This window comes from Natrix helvetica, assembly GCF_964273705.1.
Source record: "Natrix helvetica genome assembly, chromosome: 4".
In the NCBI taxonomy this organism is placed as follows: domain Eukaryota; kingdom Metazoa; phylum Chordata; class Lepidosauria; order Squamata; family Natricidae; genus Natrix; species Natrix helvetica.
In genome coordinates this window covers 1,031,664-1,047,542 of record NC_138550.1, presented here as the reverse complement: position 1 = coordinate 1,047,542, position 15,879 = coordinate 1,031,664, and the positions used below count along the sequence as shown (strand labels likewise).

General features: G+C 48.0%; 2 protein-coding genes across 6 annotated transcripts; one reads left to right on the top strand and one right to left on the bottom strand.

Moving 5' to 3' along the window:
* Nucleotides 1–693: 693 nt before the first annotated feature.
* Nucleotides 694–7,108, bottom strand: LOC309392100 (folate receptor alpha-like). Its single transcript, XM_081953076.1, has 5 exons — nt 6,966–7,108; nt 4,361–4,496; nt 2,834–3,022; nt 2,096–2,231; nt 694–1,216 (listed from the first exon to the last, which is right to left on the bottom strand). The coding sequence occupies exons 1-5, from the start codon at nt 6,971–6,973 to the stop codon at nt 951–953; spliced, it is 735 nt and encodes a 244-aa protein (XP_081809202.1). The 5' UTR covers nt 6,974–7,108; the 3' UTR covers nt 694–950.
* A 2,141-nt stretch (nt 7,109–9,249) lies between these two features.
* Nucleotides 9,250–15,425, top strand: ANAPC15 (anaphase promoting complex subunit 15). 5 transcript variants are annotated; one of them, XM_081949931.1, is made up of 5 exons: nt 9,250–9,349; nt 11,894–12,039; nt 12,167–12,226; nt 14,395–14,535; nt 15,076–15,425. In XM_081949931.1, the coding sequence occupies exons 1-5, from the start codon at nt 9,346–9,348 to the stop codon at nt 15,121–15,123; spliced, it is 399 nt and encodes a 132-aa protein (XP_081806057.1). In that variant the 5' UTR covers nt 9,250–9,345; the 3' UTR covers nt 15,124–15,425. The 5 variants fall into 5 exon arrangements, with proteins under 5 accessions (XP_081806057.1, XP_081806058.1, XP_081806061.1 ...); XM_081949932.1 differs by having other exon boundaries at nt 9,253–9,349; nt 14,398–14,535; XM_081949935.1 differs by lacking the exon at nt 9,250–9,349 and adding an exon at nt 9,968–10,312 and having other exon boundaries at nt 11,914–12,039.
* Nucleotides 15,426–15,879: the final 454 nt, after the last annotated feature.

Below are 15,879 nucleotides of genomic sequence, written 5' to 3'. Positions count from 1 at the left end.
AAAAAAAAAAACAGGATTTCTCAGCTTTCTCACCCGTGGACGTCAACTCCCAGAATTCTCCAGCTAGCCATGAATGGCAGGGTTGGAAGGGACCAAGTGGGTGACTTAAGTGCTACGCTGGCTGGGGAATTCTGGGGGTTGAATTTCACCCAGCTTCAGATGGTCAGGGTTGGGCAAGACTGGATCAAACCCAACTCTGCCCACTATTCAATCCAGCTCTTAAGCCTGTGTGAGACCCACCAAAATGCCAGCCTGGAGATGCCAGCTCCATGTTTCCCCCAGCTGCCCTAACAAAACGGCCGTGGAGGGCAGTGCCCAGTCTCTGGAGGGGGGAGGGGACTCGTCCACTGCAGTGCAGGAACTGGGCACGTCCCCACTGCTGCACCCTGCCAACCACTTTGTCCAGGTGGCATCCAGTCGAGGCCCTTGGCAACAGTCGTGTTGTCAAAAGGAGGAAAATGCCTGACAAAGATGCCCAATTGCCTTCGGTTGGGAGGCATGAAGGCAACAACATGACAACCCCAAACAAGCAATGGGCTGCTGGGGCTCCAAGAAGAGTGTGCGAGTGTGTCAGAGTGTGTGAGTGTGTCAGATGTTGGTCCAACCTCTAAAGTGAGATTGGTGTGAGTGGACTCCTGGTTGAGTGCTGCTCCTCACCTGGATAGGTAAGGGCCAAACAATCACCACGACTGGTTGTAGAAGACTTAATATTTATTCCTGCACCTCTGCATGTGGCATTCTTCTGGTCAACATCATGGTCAGCTTCCCATCCAAAGGACAGCAGGAGATCACCGGAACCTTCTGCACATGCCCTTGCATGAGAGCTCTTCAACAGCTGCATCTCCATGGACTCTGGAGCCCCGTAGTTTCCTGCCACAGTGGGAGAAGAGGGGGTCCCCCCTTTGCTGATGTTAGCCAAAGTTCTGGGGAGCCGAGGGTCCCTGCCAACCTCACAGCAGGCCCAGGAGGGCTGAAGAGAGCAACAGGGCCGAGTGGAAGGCCAAGGTCTCTCCAGAGGACCCGTAATACTTGGCCACGGCTTCGTTGGGGTTGCCGTTGACAGGATCAAACCACATCTGGATGCAGCGCCCGCTTCCCCGGGAGAAGGTGGTGTATTTGTAAGAGTTGCTCCAAATCTTCTCGCACAAATCTTGAGGAGTAGGGAAGACTCTCTTCATCTTCTGACACATGGAGCCCAACGGACACTGGTTGATTCCTGGGATGAAAAGAAGGAAGAAGGGCCTAGGGTCTCCTGGTTGGACTAGAAGACTTCCAAGGTCCCTTCGGAGCCTGTTATTCAGGGGAACAATTTTTGCCCCTGGGAGTTGTGGATGCTCCTCTTCCATCACTGGAGTTTTTCAGGTTGGGCAGGTTGGGATTGGAATGATAAGAGGGCAGAGTTCCCTAAACATGGCAACTTTTAAGACTTGTGGACTTGAACTCCAGGAATTCTCCAGCCAGCTGTGCCTTAAAGACCTTAAGCTACTATATCTCCACAAGCCTTAAAGTTGCCAAGTTTGAAGACCTCTGATATAGGGTGAAGAGGTCCAACCTTAGGAACCTTCAGCCTCGTGGACTTCAGCTCCTTGTGCTGGCTGGGGGAACTCTGAGAGTTGAGGTCCATAAGGAAGGCTTAAAGTTCCAAAGTTGGACATCCCTGGCATAGGATCTCCTGCTTGAGCAGGGGGTTGGACTATAAGACCTCCAAGGTCCCTTCCAATTCCATTATTCTAAAAGTGGGGAGGAACAAGTTTTCTTAGGGAAGGTGCCAAGCAGATCCCTACCTGCATGGTAGAACATAAGCCCCCTCCTAACGTTGAGGCAAGCAGCCCACCAGCCCACAGCTGGGCAAAAGAAGCCCCACTTCCACTTTGTGGGTGGAAGAAACTCCTCCACAAACACACACACACACACACAGGGTCTTCAAAATTTAGTGGCACCATTGTGTCCTCTCTGCCTTATTCCAGCGCAGCCTCTCCTACGCCAATGCCAGGGAAGTGGCCCAGCCCAGCTAGGAGGCCCCTTGTCCCCGTTCTCGTGGCCCATGACATGGGGAGGGGGAATGGAGCGACCCCAGGCTATGCAGCCCCCTGACCTTGGGTCCAGTTCCAGCCCTTGTGCCAGTTCTCTTTGCAGGTGAGGTCGTCCTGGCAATCCTCCCACCAGCCCTCGCAGTCTTCCCGGCACAGCGGCACATCCAGAATCCTCTCCTTCCGCCAGGACTGGTCCACCTGTAGGCAGAGGGCAATAGCTGTGGCTCAGGGTCCTTGGTGCTCTCTGAGCTGGGTGGTTTTCTTGCAGGCGTTTTGTGACCCAACTAGGGAACATCATCAGTGCTAGAAGGATTTATAGGGAGGAGGGGGGAAGGAGGACGGCTGTGGGGTCCTTGGTGGTCTCTGAGCTTGGTTGTTTTCTTGCAGGTGTTTCATGACCCAACTAAGGAACGTCATCAGTGCTAATGTTTCATTACCCAAACCAGCATGGATGGTGTTCCCTAGTTTGGGTCATGAAATATCTGCAAGAAAACCAACAAGCTGAGAGCCCTGAGGTCACTTCCACACCAGTGAGCAGAAAGAAACGACGGGGAGGGGGCTACTTCCAAGGAGAGCCTCCAGCTCCTCTAATTGCCTGGTGTGATGGCTCCCTAAAACCGGTCCCCTCCTGGCCCTCCTAGGTCTGTTGGGACCATCTGCCCTCATAGAAACTCAGGGGGTCTCCGGTGGCCACCAAGGTGGGTGTGGAGGAACCAAAGGCCCCAACCTCCCTGACCCCCACCTGAGAGTTCTCTGACTGGGCCTGGGGGCATCAGGACCCAGCCTCCCTGGCTGCCCACCTGGCTGATCCAAGGGCCCAGGTTGGGGGAGCATTCATAGAGACAGGTGTCCTGGATGAAGTGCTTCTTGCACTTGTCCGACATGGTCCCACAGTGGTTCCAGTTGAACTTGTACAGGTAGGAGGCATCTTGGTGGGCCTCTTGAGTGGTGTTGAGCGTGCAGCAGGCGTTGTCCTTCCAGGGAGAGCACTGGGGGGGAGAGAAGCAGAGAGGGAGGGGCTGCTTTGAGCCGAGGAGGGCCTGAGGTCCTCTTTAGAAGGGGGCATTTTCTCCCTAGAAGTTCCCAGGTTCCCAACTAGCAGCATTTATTTCCCAAACCACCTAAGTTTCCCTCCCTTGAAAGTTGTGACTCGGTGGACCTCTGCAAGGGGGGGGCTCTCCTCCACTTGCTGAAGATTTCTACAGAACAAGGGTTGCAGGTCCTCAAAGGAACGTCCTTTAAGGGGTGATAGGAACCTCTGAACATTTTCTACCTGTTGTCCTTAAATAGTTCTCAAATATTCTTCCTCCACCCGTGGATATCCCAAAGGTGCTTTTTTTCCAAAAGGCAACTGAGATTTTCTTGGTTTTTCTCCTTGAAAACGTTTCATTTCTCATCCAAGAGGCTTCTTCAGTTCTGGAGAACTTCTTGGATGAGAAGTGAAACGTTTTTAAGGAGAAAAACCAAGAAAGTCCAGGTGCATTTTGGAAAAAAAGCACCTCTGGGACAACCACGACTGGGAAGGATGGAGAAATCTCCCTGGACATAGTAGGTGAACAAGGAGGTTCATTCTTCTGCCCAAACTCTTCCTACCATCTCAACATTTGGAAGCATCTACAGTGCCCCCCCCCCACTGCTTAGTGTAGGATCTCCCATAGCATGGGGGGGGAGGGGGAAGACCCCCCAGGCTGCCCATTCATGAGTCCTCCTGTTCCTCTGCTTGACTGCAACTGATCCCGAGAGCTGGCAGGCCCCCTCCCCCCCCCCCCCGGAGACCGAGAAGGTCAGGAGGCGGAAGAGGAGGAGGAGACTTCTGCCCAAAATACAGGTAGTCCTCGACTTACAACGGTTCCTTTAGTGACCATTCAAAGTTACAACAGCACTGAAAAAAGTGACACAACCTTCGCATCCCCAGGGTCACGTGATCAAAATTCGGATGCTTGGGCAACTGACTCTTATCTATGACGGCTGCAGTGCCCACCATCAAAGCCAATGGAGGAACCAGATTCACTTAGCAACCATGTCGCTAACTTAACTGCTGTGATTCACTTCACACACGTGGCGAGAAAGGTCGTGAAATTGGAGCAAAACTCACTTAACAAATGTTTCACTTAGCAACATCCATTTTGGTCATAAATTGAGGACTACCTGTATATGAGCTGGAGAAATCTCTCTGGGTCAGCTATGGATTTGACCCCCAGCAACCATTCCAACAGATGCATTGAGGTCTCAGGCCACACAGGGTCTTCAGCCCCCTTTCCAGCCTCAGCCTGAAGGCCCTCGGTGGTCAGGTGGTCCCAGGGCCCCTTCTGCCCCGGCCTCACTACCTGTTGATGCAGCTTATCCTCCGGTCCCGGCTGGCTTTTGTGGTGCTTGGCATCCATGCAGATGTTCAGCTTCTGGGCAGCTGCCATGGCCAGGAACAGCAGCAGCAGCATCTGCCCCATGGCACACATCATCTCCCTGTGGGCAGAGTGAGTTAGAGGGGAGGGGAGCCTGCTGGGGGTGGGAGGATTCCCTGACCCACACATTCCCTGCACCCAGTTTGGGTCACCACGAGATAGAAAAGATGTGGAGACTCTAGAAAGTGCAGAGAAGAGCAACCAAGATGAATAGAAGGGAAGGACAGGACAGGATACAATACAATACACCAGAGTTGGAAGGGACACCTTGGAGGTCTTCTAGTCCAACCCCCTGCCTAGGCAGGAAACCCTATACTACATCAGACAAATGGTTGTCCAACATCTTAAAAACTTCCAGTGTTCTGTAGGCAAGTTGTTTCTCTGATTAATTGTCCTCACTGTCAGGAAGTTTCTTCTTAATTCTAGGTTGCTTCACTCCTTGATTAGTTTCCACCCATTGCTTCATGTTCTGCCCTCAGGTGCCTTGGATAATAGCTTGACTCCCTCTTCTTTGAGATATTGGAACACTGCTATCATGTCTCCCCTGGTCCTTCTTTCTCTTAAGCTAGACATACCTAGTTCCTGCAACCATTCTTCATATGTTTTAGTCTCCAGTCCCCTAATCCTCTTTGTTGCTCTTCTCTGCACTCTTTCCAGAGTCTCAATATCTATTTTATAATATGATGACCAAATAGTTTGACTCCCTCTTCTTTGTGGCAACCCCTGAGATATCGGAAGACTGCTATCATGTCTCCCCTAGTCCTTCTTTCTCTTAAGATAAACATACCCAGTTCCTACAACCGTTCTTCATATGTTTTAGTCTCCAGTCCCCTAATCCTCTTTGTTGCTCTTCTCTGCACTCTTTCCAGAGTCTCAATATCTATTTTATAATATGATGACCAAATAGTTTGACTCCCTCTTCTTTGTGGCAACCCCTGAGATATCGGAAGACTGCTATCATGTCTCCCCTGGTCCTTCTTTTCATTAAACTAGACCTAGCCAGTTCCTGCATATGGCCAACCTCCTTCCCCAGTTTAGTGGGGTTGGGTTTTGAGGTCTCCCCCCACCCCCAAGGTTACTGAATGCACCCACCCCCCCTCTTTTCATTTGGGGTGCATCAGGCTGAAAAACTACCAGAGGCTGGAAAACTGTTCAGCCTAACTTTCTTCTCACCGCCAAAGAAGAGATAAATGGCTTTAAGTGACTTTATCATACCATAAAACAATTATTATTATTATAAGAGTTTCTCTGGGAGGGACATGGCTGGTTTCCAAATAGGATATATAACTATAAACAAAATATCCAGTTCTTTTTAAAAATTTGTAAATCTACCAAGACACTGGAAATAAATAAATAAAAAACAGTAACTCCTCCTCACCCCCAAACTACATACACAAAGCATATTGCAAACCAAACATTAAATCTGAAACTCTGCCAAAGAAATATTTGCATATGTGGAGTTGAAGACACTCAACGGAAATTTAAAAATGGAAAGCAAATATTAGTCAAAAAACTACAGGAGTTTCCAGTAATTTGGGGGAGGGGGGAGTAATTTGGGATTCTTAAATCCCATTTCTTCTTTATAATAGAAAAGGAAAACCAGAACCAAGATGCGGGTTGCCTTAACCCGCAACTTATTTAACCATGGTGCATTAAGCCATGACACATTTAACCTGGTTTCCTAAACTAACCATAATTGACAAGTTTTGAGAGAGAAAAGCTGAGCAAATTCACCTGCACTCAACCTGCTGGAGGGGCTTCCTTTCAGCAACGCTTTGCCCTGCCAGGGAAGGCCCATGGGACCCTCCCCCTCTATTATTTGGAGGGCAACAGGTTGGGGATCCCTTCCTTGGCTTACCCCGCCATAAAAGTGGGTTTTCTGCTTCCAGAGTCCCCCCCCAAGGACCATTACTCAAGATAATGGAGATTGGGAGATTAGGAAAAACTACCCACCCTCTCTACAAGACTCAGGGAAATGGGAAGGGAGTTTATTTATGTCTATCCCACTTTGTGTTTATAAATAACTGAAGGCAATAAACGTTTCCTACACACTTTCCTCCTCCTGTCTCCCCACAAAGAGCCACCTTGAGAGATGGGGTGGGCTGAGAAAGTGAGAAGGATCTAGCCCAAAATCACCCAGCTGGCTTTCAGGTCTAAAGCAGGACTACGACTCCCAACTCCTGGCAATTGCCAACTTTAAAGCAGGACTTGAACTCACAGCCTCCCACTTTCAAGCCTGGTGCCCTTAACCAAAGACCAAACTGGGTCTCTAAAGCACTAACCACCACCGGTTGATAAGAGGCTTCATCCAGAACCTGGCCACTTCACCAGGGGTGGGATTCAACACTCAGAAACCCCCCAGCCAGCCTGCCAATCCCAGACCCCCATATTCCACAGCAATCTCTCAAAAGTAGACCCCCCCCCTCTCCCCAGGCTGTCCCAAGTAAAGCAAGAGACACCCCCACCCCCAACAGCTGGAGTCCTTTGATGGAGAAACCGTTGCCCAACGCCCACCCAGGTGCAACCATACCTGTGCATAGCAGCTACTGGCCAGTAACACCTCCTCCTCCTTCTGGCTTTAATAGTGGAGGCTGCCTAGTTGCAGGTGGAGTCACTTTCCTCCAGGAGGGTCAGCACAGGTGAAGAAGGAGCGGAGGAGCGGAGAGGCCTGGGAGCAGGGGAAGAGCTGCAGCTGCCTCTTAAAGCAGAAGGATCGGTCCAAAGATCAGGAGATCACTCCTTGGGCGGTGATTGGGCCAGGATCCAGTCTCATATCTTGGACTTTTTCCCTTGCCCTGCTCAGGGGGCCTAATTGAGGCAGGAGTCCTCTCCGGGATGTGGGGGGGGGGGGGCAGATAGTCCATCCCTCTGATGGGAGCTGTACTCCAGCAGACATGGGTGTCACTAAAGGGGGAAGAAAAGGAGAGGACTCTCAGTAATCCTTCTAGAATTAAAACTTCAGGAGTTTTTACTCAGAGGAGTCCTATGGGGGGGGGAAGGGGTCATGTGAGGTGATTCCCACAAAGGGCTTGGCTTTCCCCTTTTTAACCTCAGTTTCCTTGTTGTTTCCTTTTACCATGGGAAAGCAATTCTTTATCATGTTGTGCAAACGAAGATGCTTCTTGGACATATCCAAAAAAAGCGAATTCAGCAGAAACTGTTAACTGATTCAGTCTGTAAGACAAAATTCAGTTTGCTTGGTGTATAAGCAAAGTGTGTTGAATCCACCCAGTCGGAGTGCTTTGAAAACCATTGCTTGTGGTTAAGCGTGTTTTGATAATCCAGCCAACCATGGTTTATTCATTACACCAGGATTAACACCAGGATATGGTAAATTTCAACCTTACTCTGGAAAGCTTCTTGCTGAGAAATATATAGGGCCAAAGAAATAAGAATGCTCACCTTTTTCAATGCATGTGTTTTGTGAGAGGTGTGAAAACTTTGACTGATTAAAGATATGATGGATGACAGGTCAATAGATGTGAGCCTCATCTATTCCCATGGGATGTTTCCCAAAGAGCATAATTTGGAATGTAGCGGGATTAAGTGGTAAAGGAGAGAGGAAGGGAGAGAGGAAGGAAGGGAGGGAGGGAGGAAGGGAGGGAGGGAGGGAGGAAGGAAGGAAGGAAGGAAGGAAGGAAGGAAGGAAGGGAGAAAGAGGAAGGTGCAGAAAAGGAGGGAGAAATGAGAGAGGAAGGAAGGGAGAGGGAAGAAGAGAAAACAGGGAGGGAGGAGAAAAGTAGGAGAGGAACGAAGGAAAGAAACAAAGGGAGAGAGGAGGGAAAAATAATCTGAATGAAAAGATCTGATTGGCAAGACGTAGGTGAATACATATAAGGAAAGGAAGGTGTAGCTTTAATTGCAGACAAAAGAAGTAAAAGAAGTAAATTCTATATCAGAAAGAATAAGTTGAGGTCATTTAGATTTTTCAAGGTGTATATTAAAATGGAAATCCTAAATGGGTATCAATTGCAGTTTAAAGATTAGCTCTTCTGTAAATAGAGGCAAGAAGAAGAATCAGAAGTAAATTCTGAGAAAAATTGTATGATGCTCAATGAACACAATTCATTGAGATAAGTAAATGGGAGAAACAGACCATATGCCACCCCTCTGCCATGCATGCCAACTGCCAACCCAATCGGTCCCTGACCTGCAGACAATAAAAGAACAACAACTTTTCTGCTGATTGTGACATCTAGACAGAATGACGGAGTGTGTCACAGATAAGAAATTGGCAAACTTCAGCAACTTAATTAGATCCTAGAAAAGTCCTTTCCAGATATGACAATTCTTCAGCCTCAGAAAATGTTTCCTTCCCCACTCAAGCCATTCATCCTTGACTCAAAAAAGCTGACAATTGCATATAATCCTTTAGGGCAGAAAGTTATATTTCACTCTTTTTAAAAAATTAATTTTTATTGTTTTTCTCTTTTCACCATATATTACAATCGTTATATCAACAGTTTGTACATTGTTACATTAGAAGTTATATTTCACTCTACTGAACCTAAAGTGTTCTCTGGCAATCCCTAGATAAGGGGCTAAATTCAAACCCATCTGGATGGACCTCTGTATAAAAATTAGCAGCCCTTTTTAAAAAACAATTTATGACTACTTTTGACCACTGTCTGTTTTACTGTCAACTAAACTTCACCTCTGCTTCAGGCAATTTTCCTGTGTTTTGGGGGCGGGAAACCTAACTCAGATCTGAACAGAATTTCTTCTGAGAGGCGGAGAAAGAATCAGAGAGACCAACTATTGCATAAGGTTAAACTAAAGATGGTTTGCAAGAACAGAAATATACTTAAACATGGTTTACAAAGTTCCCGAAGAGATTTTGAAAAATTCTGCAGGCAACAGCTCATCAGCGTTTGAAGATTAGCAGTGGTTTAAGAACCAATGGAGACCAAATGAGTAAATATTAATAATTTAAAAAATCAGGGATAGTGTTAAATGCCAGGTTTTACCCAAAACAGTGGTCTAGGTTGGATCTATGCAAAGATGGCACTTGCCTTCACCCTGCATGGTTAACCAAGTCATGTAAAGGTCCACAGATTTACATAGCAAGTTATGCAGGGTTATTGCTAATCTTGGTTAGGCTTTTTGTATCATAGTTTCATGTGTGAAGCCAACCTCTTTGGTTCATGTTCCAACATTTTATTTGTCTGCAAACAAAATGTTATTAAGTGAAACGTGCACTTCGGGAGTGCCCATCATCCCCAGGCCATCTGCGGACAATGGGCCCTGGCGTCCTGCAAAGCATAAAGTATTAATTTTAATTCTTTAGTTTTTAATGTCTGGTGTTTTCGTGTTTTAATCCTATAACTGAGTAGGAAGGAAGGAAGGAAGGAAGGAAGGCGTCGGGTTGCAAAAACGCGTAATTTTTAAATGAATATTTTTCAAATATTTTGCTTGGGAGAAACATGTTGCGCAGGCGCACTATGCACTGCACGGGAGTGGCTTGCTCAGAAGCCAGGGTTCCTTTTGCGCGCATGCGCAGTGCCTACTGCGAAAGCCTTGGCTAAAAACCCCAGGAGAGGCGCTTGAAAAGAACACGTGACGGCAAGTCGGGGGGTCGCTAGTCTAGGACACAGCATCTTTGTGCTAGCTCTGGCGTTGGAAAACAGGGACCGGAAGTGCTTCTTCAAGCGGCTCCGTAGAGCAGCGGGAACACTTCCGCCTCTCTTTTTTTTTTACCGGCCTCCAGAATCCTAAGAGATCGCTTCCGGGCTGCGGCGGGAAAACTTCCGGCCCTGATTCTCCCGGCTTCCAGCCTCCGCCGGCTGCAGGTCAGGCTCCGTCGGCGCGCCGGCAAACGCGGGGAGTGACGGGAGACCGAGAGCGGAAGTCCCGCCCCCGAATCCCGGAAGTGCCCGGGTGATTTGTCTGTTGGGCCGGCCTACCTCGCAGGGTTGTTGTTTCAGGGCAAATGAAGGGGGGAGCCCTGAGAAAGGCGGGGGGGGGGCTTGAAGGGGGCCCAGGTGACCCGGAGAGACCCTCAAGCGGGTCGGCGGCGCTTTAAATCCCATGAGGGACCCCCCCTGGGTTGAAATCTGCTGATGAAAATTAAGTGGAAATGTATTTATTTCATTCATTTATTATGAAATTAAATTATTATGAAATTTATTTGCCAAACGACTCTGCAGCATAAAAACCTTAAAAAGCATTAAGATCACAGGGTATAAAATGACCAAAGTAGATAAATTAAGATCATTGAGTGAAACTGAGCATATTTCATCACTTTATGTATTAATTACATTAGTTTATCCCAACTTTTATTACTGTTATAAGTAATTCCAGGCTGCTAACATCCAAAATCCTCCTCCCACCTGCTCTCCCCCCCCAGTACAACAATCCTGCGAGGTGGACTGGGCTGAGAGACTGAGGAGGAGGGGTCCCCTAATATATGATTCATAATATTTTAGTTGTATTATGATAGAATATGGTGATTGACATAAAAACAATATATTGAACAATCAAATAACAAGTTAAATATGCAATAATGGAAGATCTTAATGTAAGACAAATGTTGGTATTGATATTAGTTATAGAAGATTGTTAAATGTAACAAATGTGATTGATCATATTTTACTCACATCAAAAGGTGCTACAGTTAAGATAGGGTGAGCGGTACAAAAAATAGCATATTGAAACATTGAATAATTAAACAACCAAAGATTAAAATTTAATACAAAGATGTGTATTACTACTAGTATTATATAAGATTGTTAAATGAAACAAATATGAATAATATTTTTTTGTATGAAATGCATGATACTCAAGTACACACTGATATGCAAAAAATAAAAAATAAATAAAACACTTGGGGGGGAAAGACCCAACCCTGTGAGGTGGGCTGGGCTGAGAGACAGAGGAGGAGGAGGAGGGGTCCCATCTCAAACTTTTCGGTCAAATAAATGCTGCTTTTCCTTTATTAAAAAAGAGGCTTTTCCATAAAGCCAGTTCCTGCCACCATGGAATAAAAAGAGAAAACCTTGAATGGAGAGATTTGAAGTCGTGTCTGACTCATTGTGACCCCATGGACAACGTTCCCTCAGGCCTCCCTGTCCTCCGCCTTCCCCCGGAGCCCATTTAAGCTCACCCGGACGGCTTCTGGGACCTTTGAGGAAGTGGATCTTTTCCAGGATGAGGATCTGCCCCTAAATTGCGTCCTTTGGGGCTCCTAATGGGATCCCCATCGCCTCCGTAGTCCATCCATCCCGTCCACTTTTTCCTCCAGAAAATGGACCATTAAAAATAGTGTTTCTCAAGCTCTGGTGGCTTTACCATGGGAGGGCTACAACTTGGTAGATGCCGCCAAAGCTTGAGAAACGGATTTAAAAGCGATGCCCAATACTCCCCTTGCAGCTCCTGGATTCCACGATTGAAGCACAGGGGGGCTTAATTGGGGAGTCCCAGCCTGCCCCACTTCCGAATCCTTTTTCCTCCTCTCACCAGCCCCTCTTTCTGACCCCCAGGGAGCCATGTCCACGCTCTTCCCTTCCCTGTTCCCGCGAGTCACCGAGGCTCTGTGGTTTAACCTGGACCGACCCTGCGTGGATGAGAACGAACTGCAGCAGCAGGAGCAACAGCACCAGGCCTGGGTGAGCGCGGGGGGGGTCCCCTTCCTTTGCTTCTCATCCCCCCCCTCAATTTTGCCCCCCCCCCCCCGGTTGGGCTTCAGGAGGAGTTGGCAATCTTGGCTCAATCGTTCTTTGCTTTTCTCTTCAGCTGCAGAGCATAGCTGAGAAAGACAACAATTTGGTGCCAATCGGGAAACCAGCTTCAGAGGTAGGAGCCAATTTGCCCCATGGCACCAGCCGAGGATTTGGGGGTGGGGGTGGGGGGGTATCTGTGCCCTTTTTTTTTAATTAAAATTTTCAATAAATTTTACAATTATCACCCCTTCCCTCTTCCCGCCCTCCCTCCCCCCTCCCTCCCAGAGCAAAGTACAGGGTATAAACATTTAACAACCATACACTAACATAAGCTAACTAATTTTAACCTATTACTATACTTGTGCTTTAACTCCCCCTTTATTAGACTAACTTTGAATAAATTGTAGTGTCCTTTATGCCTTCATTCATAAGCTAACTGAACTTTTTTAGTCCGGTATTTGTTTTGAATATAGTCAATCCATCTTGACCAATCCAGGTTGTACTTCTCATCCGAATGATCTTTCAAATACGCTGAAATTTTGGCTATCTCTGCTAAGTTTACTACTTTTAACGTCCATTCTTGGATAGTGAGCAACTCTTCCTTCTTCCAATATTGCGCCACCAACAATCTTGCTGCCGTCGTTAGGTTCAAAATCAAATTGGTCCCTATAACAGTACAGTCTGAAACTATACCTAACAAAAACAACTGGGGTGTAAACTTTATCCTCTTTTTCAACATATTTTGAATAACCCACCATATTTTTATCCAAAATGCTTTAACTTTTTTACAAGGGGGGTATCTGTGCCTTGATGGGTGAAAATGTGGAAGATTAGAGTTTTTAAAATCACCCCTTGCCAAAGTTGTCAGAGGGGGAACTATGTCAGTTGAAACATCAGCTGTCTGATTGCCTCTTTTCCCACTTGCAAATGTTATCAGCAGGTAGTCCTCGAGCCCAACATTTTCATTGCTAAGAGAGACAGTTGTTAAATGAATTTTGCCCCATTTTAGGACCTTTCTTGCCACCGTTGTTAAGTGAATCACTGCAGTTGTTAAGATAGAAACACGGTTGTTAAGTGAACCGGGGTTCCCCGTGGACTTTGCTTGTCAAAATGTCGCAAAAGGGGATCACGTGACCCCGGGACAATGCAACCATCATAAATATGAGTCTGTTGTGCCAAGCGTCTGAATTTTGACCATGTGACCCTAGGGATTCTGCCAGGGTCACAAGTGACAAAAATAAGTCACTTTCTTTAGTCCTGTAACTCCAAACAGTCACTAAACGAATGGTTGTAAGTTGAGGACCACCTGTAGAAAGCTTAAAAGCTGACTCTGCTGGCTGGCCTGTGTCCCATTGTGTGTGCATGGGATACACAGGTGGGGCTGTAGAGAAAACATCCCCCATCTCCATGTCTATTGGATGAGGCTTTTTGCCTTCTGGAATTGCAAGCTGCCCAGTGCAAAGAGATGGCGGCACCAGCAATAGCGCTTAGACTTATATGCCACTTCACAGCGCTTTCCAGCCCTCTCTAAGCGGTTTACAGAGTCAGCCTCTTGCCCCCCCCCCCCCCAGCAATCTGGGTCCTTGTTTTACTGACCTTGGAAGGAGGGAAGCTTGAATCAACCTTGAGCCAGTCAGAATCGAACTCCCGGCAATGGGTAGAATTAGCCTGCAATGCTGCACTCTAACCACTACGCCACCATGGATGCAGTGGTGGGATTCAGCCAGTTCGCACCACTTCAGGAAAACCAGTTGTTAACTTTCTGAGCAGTTTGGTGAACTGGTTGTTGGAAAAAACCGTTAGGGCAGAGAACTGGTTGTTAAATTATTTGAATCCCACCATTGGATAGATGGATGGATGGATGGATGGATGGATGGATAGATAGATAGATAGATAGATAGATAGATAGATAGATAGATAGATAGATGATAGATAGATAGATAGATAGATAGATAGATAGATAGATAGATAGATAGATAGACAGACAGACAGACAGACAGACAGACAGATAGATGATAGACAGACAGACAGACTGACTGACTGACTGACTGACTGACTGACTGACTTAGATACCGCTTCACAGTGACAGCCCTCTCTAAGCGGTTTACAGACAGCCTCTTTCCCCCCCCCTCCCCCTAGCCACAGTCTGGGTCCTCATTTTACCGACCTCAGGAGGACGGAAGGCTGAGCCCACCTGGAGCCGGTCAGGATCGAACCGCTGGCAGTGGGGCAGAGTCAGCCTGCAATGCTGCCCTGTGCCACCAGGGCTCTCAAGAGGGCTCCCTCTCTGCTTTGCCTTAGCAGACTTACGATGAAGAGGAGGAAGAGGATGATGAGGATGACGAGGACAGTGAGGAGGACTCCGAAGACGATGAGGACATGCAGGACATGGACGAGATGAACGACTACAACGAGTCCCCGGACGATGGGGAGATTAACGAGGTTGGCCGGATAAACTCCCCGAGCATACTTTTATTTACTTATCTGTTTATCTATTATTTGTATCCCCCTTTCTTATTTTCACAAATGAGGCAGTGAACATCTCCAACACACCTTCCTCCTCCTATTTTCAACACAAAACAATAACCCTGCGAGGTGGGGCTGGGGTGAGAGAACAGAGAGAGACTGGCCCAAAGTCACCCAGATGGCTTTCATGCCCAAGGCGGGACTAGAACTCACCGTCTCCCGGTGATTGGCCCATTCCTGAGGTTATGAATGCAGGGAGGGCTAGGGAAGTAGACTTAGGCAGGGGCCCTGTGCTTAGCTTTGCTCTCTTCTAGGGGCAGATCTGGGGGTCTCCAAACTTGGCCCCTTTAAGTCTTGTGGACTACAACTCCCAGCAGGGCTGACTGGGGAATTCTGGGGGTTGAAGTCCAGAAGCCTCAAAGTGGCCGAGGCTGGAGAGCCCAGACCCACAGGGCTGCCTTGCAGCTGTCATTCTCTTCTGCTGAGGGTCCCCCCACTGTCTCCCTCTCCCCCCAGGTGGACATGGAAGGGGCAGAGCCAGACCAAGACCAGTGGATGATCTAGGCGTCGGACAAGCGCCCACCGCTGGGAATCGCCATTCCAGATGCTCCGAAGGGGTTCCTGAGCTTGGCTGCCCCCATGGGTGTCCTGCGCCCGCCGTGACTCCTTGCCAGGGGGGGGGGCTCTGAATGCCAACTGCCCCGTGAGCTGACCTCCTGCGCTGCTCTGCTGACCGCCGACCAGAGCGAAAGCCTTAAGGGTTGTGTGTCCGTCTCTCCCCGCAAGGCCAGGGCTGTCCCTGCTCTCTTTCGGCCAGTTGGTGGTGGAAGCTCTTTTGTAAATAAACTGTTTCTTTTTTTACTCGACCTCTCTTCCGTCTCCCTTCCATCTGGGGCAGGCTTCCTCCTTCGCGCCATGGATAATGCAGGTGGTTTTGCGATAATGGCGAGTATCTGGAGCTCAGGTGTAGGAGGGAGCTCCCTTCTCCGGGTTGGTGGGTTTTGTTTCCGAGCGTTTCGTTACCAGGCTAGGTAACCTCTTCAGCGGAGTTTAGGGGAAGGTAGTCCTCGACGTACGACCAGAAGTGAGCCCAACATTTCTGCTGCCAAGCGAGACGGTTGTTAAGTGGGTTAAGTGTCCCGTATTATGACTTGTCCCAGTTGTTACCAGAATCACTGGATTTAATAAGTTAGGGACACCTAGTTATGTTAAGTGAACCTAGTTTCCCCATGGACTTTGTGTGTTAGAAAGTCGCAAAAGAGGATCGCGTGACCCGGAACATGGCGACCGTCATAAATGTGAACCAAGCTGACTCATTTT

Bases quoted from the DNA above. Each gene is read 5' to 3' on its own strand.
- ANAPC15 (XM_081949931.1), top strand. The intron at 12,227-14,394 runs GTAGGAGCCAAT...GCTTTGCCTTAG, and splicing joins TCGGGAAACCAGCTTCAGAG to CAGACTTACGATGAAGAGGA. The intron at 14,536-15,075 runs GTTGGCCGGATA...CTCTCCCCCCAG, and splicing joins ACGATGGGGAGATTAACGAG to GTGGACATGGAAGGGGCAGA.
- LOC309392100 (XM_081953076.1), bottom strand. The intron at 3,023-4,360 runs GTAGTGAGGCCG...TCTCCCCCCCAG, and splicing joins AGGATAAGCTGCATCAACAG to TGCTCTCCCTGGAAGGACAA. The intron at 2,232-2,833 runs GTGGGCAGCCAG...CTCTGCCTACAG, and splicing joins TGGGCCCTTGGATCAGCCAG to GTGGACCAGTCCTGGCGGAA.